Source organism: Esox lucius, chromosome 24, assembly GCF_011004845.1.
Source record: "Esox lucius isolate fEsoLuc1 chromosome 24, fEsoLuc1.pri, whole genome shotgun sequence".
Lineage (NCBI taxonomy): Eukaryota > Metazoa > Chordata > Actinopteri > Esociformes > Esocidae > Esox > Esox lucius.
Genome location: NC_047592.1, coordinates 3809281 through 3821337, shown reverse-complemented (window position 1 = coordinate 3821337; position 12057 = coordinate 3809281). Strand labels below are relative to the sequence as shown.

Here is a 12057-nt window from a genome sequence, read left to right as displayed (position 1 = left end):
ATATATGACAGTGTGTTTATAGAACAGTGTTGACCATAGTATATATGACAGGGTGTTTATAGAACAGTGTTGACCATAGTATATATGACAGTGTGTTTATAGAACAGTGTTGACCATAGTATATATGACAGTGTGTTTATAGAACAGTGTTGACCATAGTATATATGACAGTGTGTTTATAGAACAGTGTTGACCATAGTATATATGACAGTGTGTTTATAGAACAGTGTTGACCATAGTATATATGACAGGGTGTTTATAGAACAGTGTTGACCATAGTATATATGACAGTGTGTTTATAGAACAGTGTTGACCATAGTATGTATGACAGGGTGTTTATAGAACAGTGTTGACCATAGTATATATGACAGTGTGTTTATAGAACAGTGTTGACCATAGTATATATGACAGGGTGTTTATAGAACAGTGTTGACCATAGTATGTATGACAGGGTGTTTATAGAACAGTGTTGACCATAGTATATATGACAGGGTGTTTATAGAACAGTGTGTTTATAGATCAGGGTGTTTATAGAACATTGTTTTTATACAACAGGGTGTTTATAGAACAGTGTGTTTATAGAACATTGTTTTTATAGAACAGGGTGTTTATAGAATTTTTTTTTTATAGAACAGGGTGTTTATAGAACATTGTTTTTATAGAACAGGGTGTTTATAGAACAGGGTGTTTATAGAACATTGTTTATATAGAACAGGGTGTTTATAGAACAGGGTGTTTATAGAACATTGTTTTTATAGAACAGAGTGTTTATAGAACATTGTTTATATAGAACAGGGTGTTTATAGAACAGGGTGTTTATAGAACATTGTTTATATAGAACAGGGTGTTTATAGAACAGGGTGTTTATAGAACATTGTTTATATAGAACAGGGGGTTTATAGAACAGGGTGTTTATAGAACAGTGTGTTTATAGAACAGGGTGTTTATAGAACATTGTTTATATAGAACAGGGTGTTTATAGAACAGGGTGTTTATAGAACAATGTGTTTATAGAACAGGGTGTTTATAGAACAGTGTGTTTATAGAACAGGGTGTTTATAGAACATTGTTTTTATAGAACAGGGTGTTTATAGAACAGTATGTTTATAGAACAGGGTGTTTATAGAACAGTGTGTTTATAGAACAGGGTGTTTATAGAACAGTATGTTTATAGAACAGTGTGTTAATAGAACAGGGTGTTTATAGAACAGTATGTTTATAGAACAGTGTGTTTATAGAACAGTATGTTTATAGAACAGTATGTTTATAGAACAGTGTGTTTATAGAACAGTGTGTTTATAGAACAGTATGTTTGTAGAACAGTATGTTTATAGAACAGTGTGTTTATAGAACAGTGTGTTTATAGAACAGTGTGTTTATAGAACAGGGTGTTTATAGAACAGTATGTTTATAGAACAGTGTGTTTATAGAACAGGGTGTTTATAGAACAGGGTGTTTATAGAACAGGGTGTTTATATATATGATACTTTATAGCTGTGAAATAATCTTGACCTGAAGACGTGGATCCTTCAGTCTCATCACAAAGCTGCTGCGGATGGTCAGACAGGGTGGCATTGTTGTGTACCGTGTGTATACGTGTGTGTGTGTGCGTGTGTGTGTGTGCGTGTGTGTGCGTGTGTGTGTGTGTGTGCGTGTGTGTTACCTTCACATAAGCCACTATCTTCAAGGATATGGTAGCCAGGTAGAGAGAGTTCATAGCAAAGTCCATGAGATTCCACCAGTCATGGATGTACTCAGTAAAACCACCATCCCACATCTCCTTAATCTCTGCCCAGATAAAACCTGTCAGGAGACACAGATGAGGAGACACAGAGGAGAGACACAGAGGGGGAGACACAGAGGGGAGACATAGAGGAGAGACGCATAGGGGAGACACAGAGAGGAGACGCAGAGGGGAGACGCAGAGGGGAGACTCAGGGGGAGACAGAGGGGGAGACAGAGATAAAGGGGGAGACAGCAGAGGAGACAGATTTATTTGTCATATGCTATACATACATACATACATACATACCTACACGTAACCTACGATCGCAAGATGCAGGCCTTTTAATTGTACCTAGAATTTCTAAACAAACAGCTGGCGGCAGGGCTTTTCTCATAGAGCTCCACTACTGTAGAATGATCTGCCAATTAAGGTTAGAAATGCAAACACAGTGTAAACTTTCAAGTGTCTACTAAAAACTCATCTCTACAGCACGGTTTATAATTAGGTGTAGCCTGGCCCAGGGGCGTGAAGGTGACCAGTAGGCTTGATACTGTCCACCCTTGCTGTCTTGCCAGGTGCCACTGTCTCTTGTCGCCACTGGGATGCCCTCCCTCCAATGCATTTCGGGGGAAGAGTCACTGGCTTGTTGTTGTCTCTCTGTTGCGCACTTGTGCAATTGGGCTGTACGCTGCTGGCAATACTCGGCCCTCATTCAGGGGGGTTGCGGTTGGTGGGTGTCCCTTTGGTTGATGCCTGGCAATGTGGGTGGATTGATTTCCTGCCTGTTGGGCCCTGTCCGGGGCCTCCCCCAGGTAGGGCCACAGTGTCACCGGACCCCCCCCGTCTCAGTTCCAAGGTGTTACGCTGCTATATTATTGTGCTGGGGGATATGAGGAATGCACTTCTAACTTTTCTCAGTCTCCTCCCGTTTTAAACTTTAGGAGGACATGAGGTCCTGGTCCACACCTGCGGAGTACCTGGTTTGGGTGGACCGTTGCTGTCCCTGTCCTTGTCCACCTGGTCATACTTTTGACCTAGTCTATAATCAAAAAGACTCTGGATTTAGCCCAGAGAAATGTATTTATTATTCCAATTGGACTCTTAATATCTCACCCGGCACAGCCAGAAGAGGACTGGTCACCCCTCTGAGCCTGGGTCCTCTCTAGGTTTCTTCCTAAAATTCCTAGCCACTGAAATCCAACACTACTGTTGTTTGCTCCTTGGGGTTTAAGGCCGGGTGTCTCTGTAAAGCACTTTGTGACAACTGCTGTTGTAAAAAGGGCTTTATAAATAAATTTGATTGATTGATTTGATTGATATGCTACAAGTGTAACAACAGGCTAACTCATCCAGTAACTAATGTAAACAACCTCCACTGAACATGTGAACTCATCCAGTAACCATGGTAAAAATCATCCACTGAATATGTGAACTCATCCAGTAACCATGGTAAACATCCTCCACCGAACGTGTGAACTCATCCAGTAACCATGGTAAAAATCCTCCACTGAACATGTGAACTCATCCAGTTACCATGGTAAAAATCATCCACTGAACATGTAAACTCATCCAGTAACCATGGTAAACATCCTCCACTGAACATGTGAACTCATCCAGTAACAACATAAAATCATCCACTCAACAGGCAAACTCACCCAGTACCCATGGTAAGATCATCCATTCCACCACGGTAGGTGGAGGACCTTGGACATGGAGGTTGGTCCGGGCGATGTGTTGGGACGCCAGCAGAAGGAGGAAGAGGAAGGTGAGGTATGACGCTGTGTGACAGATGAACTTGATGAAGGGTTTCTTCACAAACAGACCCAGGGCACTCTTAGGGGCCAAGAGATAGATCTGGAGTAGAGGGGGAGGGAAAGAGGGAGGGAGGGGGATGGAGAGACACGTAAGTAAAGATCGAAGGGAGGTGAGGTAAAAGCAGAGGGGAAGTAAAACGGGGGATGATGGGGGGAAAGGAGGGAGGGAGGGAGGGGGGGAGATCTGGAGAGAGGAGTGTACTAACCAATGAGAAGACAGGAAAGAGCAGTCCAATGATGAAACAGGTGACCAGCTTGACAGCCCAGTGTCTCCTCCTCCAGCCAGGGAAACCATCATACCAGAGAGTGGCTAGCAGCTGTTGGCAGTTAGGCTGGGCTACGAACTACACACACACACACACACACACACACAGACACACACAGAGAGAAAGAGAAATTACAAAAACAGGTGAATCGTGGTACTATCAGTAGCTAGCAGCTGTTGGGTTACGAGAGAGAGAGAAGACAGCAAGAGTGAGAAAGAGAGGGAGGGGTGTAGGGAGGGAGAGAGAGAAAAAGAAAGCCGAAAGACGAGAGAACGGTTCAAAAACAGACAGGGAAAGGCAGAATTACGTTTCCAAACCCGAGGTCAGGGGTAAGGAATACTCTCTAACTCTAACATGCAGCGGGTCAGATAATTCACAGAGAAACTCTATTTAAAAAGTACCAACACCAGTAACCTGTTTAGAGTAGTGAGCCTAAGTACCAGCCAGCCAGATCCTGTTCTAAGAACCAGCCAGCCAGATCCTGTTCTAAGAACCAGCCAGCCAGATCCTGTTCTAAGAACCAGCCAGCCAGATCCTGTTCTAAGAACTGGGCACAACAACAAACCCGAAGACGACCTCAACGGCAATGACCGTTGGATTTGATAGGAGAGACCCAGCTGAGCAGAGTGCCATGCATCTTTTGAGTATAACTCATAGAAAATACTGTGAAGTATCAAACAGGGCGTTTTGAAATGCAAATACCTCGCTAGCTACTGTAGCAACAATATCCCAGAAAACTGGAATAAAAAAAGTTATCATGAAGCAAGGATGCCCTCGTTCCGCCCCGATCAAGAAAGCTGTCCTACAAAGTTACAGCGCCCTGAATGGCACCTGGGTGGCCGTGATTGGTTGGAGTACTGCAAATTAGGGAGATGATTGGCAGGTAAACAGCCAATTAGGAAGATTATTGGCTAGTAGACAGCCAATTAAGGAGCTGATGAGCTGGTTGACAGGCAATTATGCCATTGTCTATTCAGCCAAGATACTAAGCACACTTCACGTTAGCTAACAAGGCCTCGTCTGACGTTTTGTATCATGGAATTTAGAGTGTAAATGCATCCATGTGAATCGAATGCAGCTAGAAACTGCCTGCTGAAAGTTGATCCTTAATACAACACACCATTCAGGAGTCAGTCTTGATGAACCGTGTGTGTGTCTGTGTGTCTGTGGGTGTTTCTAAGTGTGTGTGTCTGTGGGTGTGTTTGTTTGTGTGTGTCTGTGGGAGTGCCTGTGGGTGTGTTTGTGTGTATGTGTGTATGTGTGTATGTGTGTCTGTGTGTGTGTCTGTGGGGGTATTTGGTGTTTCTATCTAAACATGTGATAACCTTACAGTTAAGCATGTACTATCTAAACATGTGATAACCTTACAGTTAAGCATGTACTATGTAAACATGTGATAACCTTACAGTTAAGCATGTACTATCTAAACATGTGATAACCTTACAGTTAAGCATGTACTATCTAAACATGTGATAACCTTACAGTTAAGCATGTACTATGTAAACATGTGATAACCTTACAGTTAAGCATGTACTATCTAAACAGGTGATAACCTTACAGTTAAGCATGTACTATCTAAACATGTGATAACCTTACAGTTAAGCATGTACTATCTAAAAATGTGATAACCTTACAGTTAAGCATGTACAATCTAAACATGTGATAACCTTACAGTTAAGCCTGTACTATCTAAACATGTGATAACCTTACAGTTAAGCCTGTACTATCTAAACAGGTGATAACCTTACAGTTAAGCCTGTACTATCTAAACATGTGATAACCTTACAGTTAAGCATGTACTATCTAAACAGGTGATAACCTTACAGTTAAGCATGTACTATCTAAACATGTGATAACCATACAGTTAAGCATGTACTATCTAAACAGGTGATAACCTTACAGTTAAGCATGTACTATCTAAACATGTGATAACCTTACAGTTAAGCATGTACTATCTAAACATGTGATAACCTTACAGTTAAGCATGTACTATCTAAACAGGTGATAACCTTACAGTTAAGCATGTACTATCTAAACATGTGATAACCTTACAGTTAAGCATGTACTATCTAAACAGGTGATAACCTTACAGTTAAGCATGTACTATCTAAACATGTGATAACCATACAGTTAAGCATGTACTATCTAAACAGGTGATAACCTTACAGTTAAGCATGTACTATCTAAACAGGTGATAACCTTACAGTTAAGCATGTACTATCTAAACATGTGATAACCTTACAGTTAAGCATGTACTATCTAAACAGGTGATAACCTTACAGTTAAGCATGTACTATCTAAACAGGTGATAACCTTACAGTTAACCATGTACTATCTAAACATGTGATAACCTTACAGTTAAGCATGTACTATCTAAACAGGTGATAACCTTACAGTTAAGCATGTACTATCTAAACAGGTGATAACCTTACAGTTAAGCATGTACTATCTAAACATGTGATAACCTTACAGTTAATAACTGAATACAAAACAGACAACCACAGACAAGCAGGTTATCGGACCGATTACTTCACAACTGGACAATTTTTTTACTACAATCACATAGGACTAATCACATTATAACTAGGCATTATGTTACTGCCATTAAATAGGATCAATCTAATTACAACTGGACATAATTTCCCTTCAATTTCTAACCAATATTCTGGGAAAAGGACGACGTTATTATAAACACACGGACACACATTTTCCCTGGTATGGCTGACGCAAAACGCTTATCAACTAGGAAGAGGAATTCATTATGTGGATAAAGGGAAAAGAGAGATCCAGTGAAATACCATTTAGAGGTGCTTTGAGAGGACTAACAATTCTTACCCCCCCCCCCCCCCCGTTTCTCTAACTCCCTGTTCATTCTCTTTCTCTTGCCATCCCTCTCTTCCTGTCCTCCATCTCTGTCTCCCCATTTCTGTAAGCAGTAATGTAACAATTGAGTACAGACCAGAGCTGTTGCTAGGTTGCAGTATGCAAATGAGCAGTTGATCTCTGGGTTGTGATGATGTGACAGTCTGCTCTCCTCCTCTACATAACCCCCCCCTCCCTCCCTCCCTCCCTCCCTCCCTCCCTCCCTCCCTCCCCTCCCTCCCTCCCTCCCTCCCTCCCTCCCTCCCTCCCTCCCTCCCTACTGTACCTGCCAGTATGCCATTTACACTGTTCTCCTGTCTGCATTCCGATCAGTCTTCTGCTCATTTCCCTCTTCCCTTTCTCTGCTTCTCTGTCTGTGCTGATTCCCGTTTCTCAATCTGTGCTGATTCCCGTTTCTCTGTCTGTGCTGATTCCCGTTTCTCTGTCTGTGCTGATTCCCGTTTCTCTATCTGTGTTGATTCACGTTTCTCTGTCTGTGCTGATTCCTGTTTCTCTGTCTGTGCTGATTCCCGTTTCTCTGTCTGTGCTGATTCCTGTTTCTCTGTCTGTGCTGATTCCCGTTTCTCTGTCTGTGCTGATTCCCGTTTCTCTGTCTGTGCTGATTCCCGTTACTCTGTCTGTACTGATTCCCGTTTCTCTGTCTCTGAGATATGGGGATGAGTACATCTTTATCCACCTCTTCCTCTCTTCTTGCTCAGTCTCTAGTTCCTTCCTCTGTTCTTCCACAATATCTCCTATCCTCCACCTTCCTCACTTTCTCTCTTCCTCTATTATTTTTAAGCGCCCTTTCATTCTGTGCATTTCTTAATTTTTTATCGATCCCTCTAGTTTTCTTTCACATTGAGGGCGTATATCTCAGTGTCAGTTTTCTAAAAGAATGCACAGTGCTTTAAAAACACACATTTAGCCTAAATAAATTACATTTTCTTTTTGGGATGAAGTTGGCGTTCAGACACCAACACAGACAGCAAACATACACAAAACACACAGAAACACACATGCAAATACCGACACACAGCTACACTCACTTATTTCATACATTTGTTATTACTTTATAACTTTGTCGTCTCTTAGTAGAATTTCTTCTCTCATCCCTCTTCTATTCTTGTCCTCAGCCCTCGTCTCTGTCCTCTCCCTCACCCCTCTCTCTTTCTCAGTCATGCGTTCTTTCTTTTTTTCTCTCTTTCTTGCTCATTTTCTGCAGGAAACCAGTCTTTATGAATGAAAGGGCAACATTTGCTAATCCAATGCAAATGTTATGCTAACTGAGTTACGTTTTCATTTCAAGATGACCATAACAATGTTATCTTCTTTGGCACTGATTCACTAATCGAGGGTCAGTTCTTTATCCCTTCCCATTGGGTTAAAATGTATATTTCATTTTAAAAGAGATTTGCTGATGGCAGATCTCCATGCTATGAAAACTAATGCTACACTGTATTAGTGATCTTGCTGTGTCTCATGCCAGCATGCCAATAATATTATGTACGGCGCACATGCAGTGTAACGTGGAGACTAATTTGATTTCAATGCTAATCAAGCTAGCCCCCGGAAATATAGGAAACAGTTAGCAGACTGAGAGAGAGTTAAGGTGAGTCAGTGGTTTATAGTGAAACAGGGTTATTTTTTATTATAGGGGTCCTTCAAGTATTTGTGTGTGTTTTCATTCAACTATAGCCAATCAGGAGAGAACACAATTTCCTCTGTCCTATTAGCAGATTATTTGTCACACTGAATTTAATGATTTTCTTTCATTACTTCTTGAAGCTACCAATGAATAACTTGTGTTTTCTATACACATCTGCTTCTTAGTAAACACATAACCACCAAACTACATAATAACTAAATACAACGACTTACTTTGATGGTTCAAAATAAATACATCAAAACATTTTCACATTCAATGCGAAACATGTTTCAGTTGCTGCCTCATTGCCACCTCCCTTCAACACGGCAGGTGCGGCCTCATTGCCACCTCCCTTCAACACGGCAGGTGCGGCCTCATTGCCACCTCCCTTCAACACGGCAGGTGTGGCCTCATTACCACCTCCCTTCAACACGGCAGGTCTTGCCTCATTACCACCTCCCTTCAACACGGCAGGTCTTGCCTCATTGCCACCTCCCTTCAACACGGCAGGTGCGGCCTCATTGCCACCTCCCTTCAACACGGCAGGTGCAGCCTCATTGCCACCTCCCTTCAACACGGCAGGTCTGGCCTCATTGCCACCTCCCTTCAACACGGCAGGTGCGGCCTCATTGCCACCTCCCTTCAACACGGCAGGTGCAGCCTCATTGCCACCTCCCTTCAACACGGCAGGTCTGGCCTCATTGCCACCTCCCTTCAACACGGCAGTTGCGGCCTCATTGCCACCTCCCTTCAACACGGCAGGTGCGGCCTCATTACCACCTCCCTTCAACACGGCAGGTGTAATCCCACGTATTACAGAAGACGGTGACATTGAAACTCATTGATATTCTACTTAGATACGTAGTCTGGGACTTTAGATTAGAACAAAATAAACCTCCCGTGTTGTGCTGTGAAGAAGGGTATCATCCCTCAGTTTGCCATGTTTTGAAGCGAGTGGTTCTGATGACATGGGACACAAATCAACACATACGTATATGACACTGCACATCATTCCCAGGGACCCATTTGGTCTCAACAGCAATGCATGTTTAAAGAGAGAATATTCCTGACCGTACTGCCCTGAAGACGTAATGAAGGGAAACTTAGACGCTTTTCCCTGGCAGACCTGAGGATAAAACACCTCACCAGGGAACCAGGTCCTCCATGTACATGTGACGAATGCAAGAATCCATACATAGTTGTGTACAGATGATATTTAAAATGTTATGTCCGATACCATCCTTTAACCTGAAGGAGCTTAAGGAGCTCAGACGTGTTCATACTTTGAGGCCAACTTAAAACATGCGTGTTGTTTGTATCTTTACATATAATAGTAATTATTCTGAAATGGTGAACATTGTAAAACCCTGTGTGAATTTTACCTGCAGTGTTGGTGAATGTCACCAGAATGTTCTTGCTGATAACACCCATACCCTAATTAAAACCCACGGAGACCTTCAGCTGACCTGTTAACACACAGAACCTTAAACATTTTATAAATGTTTTGGCTTGTTGAATTGACTGTGTGGGAATGTTTGTGTGTGTGTGTGTGTGAGTGCAAGTGTGTGTGTGTGTGTGTGTACACAAATCTTCTTAATTGAAGACACATGCCAGCGGATTACTTTAAATCACAATTTACCTCACACTGTGTGTGTGTGTGTGTGTGTGAAACAGCTAATCCTTTTCTAATCTCTTCAGAAGGCATCTGAATCACTTAAATCTAAACGATATGAATAATTTAACACTCATGTTAAGCTCCACATCAAAGATATTACACACGCACATGCACACATGCACACACACACACACACACACATATATGAAACACACATGCTCGAATTCTTTACAATTACACAAACATTCCTTAAGCCCCAGCTCCTAATTCTGAAAGTTTAACTCACTCTGACAGTAACCTTAAAATAACCCTAACCTAACCTTAATGCTAATCATGTAGAAGTATTCAAAGGTGGGTCATATTCCACACACCTTTTGAATTGGGAAACACAGACATTGTATTCCGTTTCACATCTGACCTGTCTATTTTCAAACGGATTTTGACCAACCACAGACCAAACAAGCAATGACCAAACCAAGACAAAGCCAATCAGAGTGAACGGGACAAATGTCTCTCAGCGAGGGTGTCATATATTCACTTGACAGTTGAGAGACAATAAAACCACTTGCTTACAGTGGAGAATTCATCCTGAAGAGATACACGTTACCCTGGAGACGATACACCCATACATGTGTATAGTTCCAGGGTGGACATCAGAGAACATGGCTGCCGTACTCCTATTCAGTCATTTACCTGGACAACGGCATTCATGGTGTGACCAAAATTCATGTGACCAAAAACAGCATTAAGCCTCTGACACGTTTTGATTAGTCACAAATGATGTAGTCAAAGTGACAAAACTGCGGGCGATTTTGATGAACTGCACATGATTCGATTGAATGGCATCACGGCCCCTGTAGGAGTTATAAATCCCCGTGTTGTCCTACTAACATGCAGGAAACAAGAATCACTGTTTATGTGTGCTGACATGGAGCACACAGCTTTTCCCAAGTACGTTTCTGCATAACATCCCATGGCACCATTCTCCCTCCGACAGCAGGATCATAACAGACACTAAATTCAGCCTAAATGAAGAGGCCCAGAACAAACCAGACGGGTTCTGGCTCAGGTGTGGGTCACGTTGTCAGCACAAACTCAAAATAAACGTACTTAACCATTTAGCCACCGCTCTAAAAGAGGCTCTCGTTGCCTCGTGAGAAAACGCTGTCTTTCCGCTGTTTTCCCCCAGGGGGGGTGCAGAGGTGCTCCTCTGGAGGTGGAGGTGCTCCTCTGGAGGTGGACATGCTCCTCTGGAGGTGGAGGTGCTAACACACCACTGCATTCACACCTTCCTTCACATGTTTTCCCAGATGACCTCGTCTAGCCATGCTGGTTCTCTCAGGACAGGTCTCTCCTACCTGCGGCTCCTCGCTTCAGATCAGTACCCCTCCCCCCATAACCAACTGACAATGTCCGCAATCCTAGTGATGGACTTTTGCGTCCGGCACACCGTTCTTTGAACACTGCTTCCTCTGGATGATACACATTCCCACCACCTCCTGGGTCCAGCCCCTGAGTGGGGTCATCTCTTAAATACTCCTCCCTGAGGATGATGGACTCCCTGAGGATGATGGCCACCCTGAGGATGATGGCCACCCTGAGGATGATGGGGGCCTTGTGTAAAGACTCATCCCTCACATCCCTCCATCGCTCTCTCCTTCCACCTCTCTCATCCTTCCTCTGAGGCAGAACAGACTGGCCAAGGCAGTGTGTGTGTGCGTGTGTGTGTGTGTGTGTGTGTGAGTGAGTGAGGAAGAGGTGTAAAAAGAGAGAGGAAGATGAAGAGGATAGTATAGAGAGGAAGTTAAAAGGACGATGATGTGAGAGGTACAGTATAGCCAGAAAGATAAAGAGTGTAGATGAATAGAGTGAAACACAGCCTAGTAAAACAGATTTATGTTGTATTATTCAGCAACAATTTGTCCTCCATACAACCCCACCCACCCCCCCTTTTTCCTCTCTCACTCTCACCTCTATCCTCCTTCCTTTCTTTCCATTTTTTCACATCCCCTCCTCCCAGTCTTTCTCCTGTCCCTACTCTCTCTTATCTATGTCTTGCTCTCTTTGTTATTCCTCTACATGAGTTTGTTTACTGGTACACAACAATCCTGAGGCCATATGAGTGT

At 42.8% G+C, this 12057-nt stretch overlaps 1 protein-coding gene across 1 annotated transcript in view; it reads right to left on the bottom strand.

Annotated features, from left to right (window-relative positions):
• The window catches only part of LOC105009201 (short transient receptor potential channel 5), a 71195-nt gene that overhangs the window by 14268 nt on the left and 44870 nt on the right, over positions 1-12057 (bottom strand). The window contains 3 exon segments of the mRNA XM_034290331.1: positions 1664-1803; positions 3382-3580; positions 3747-3884. Of these exon segments, the coding sequence (XP_034146222.1) occupies positions 1664-1803; positions 3382-3580; positions 3747-3884 (477 nt within the window).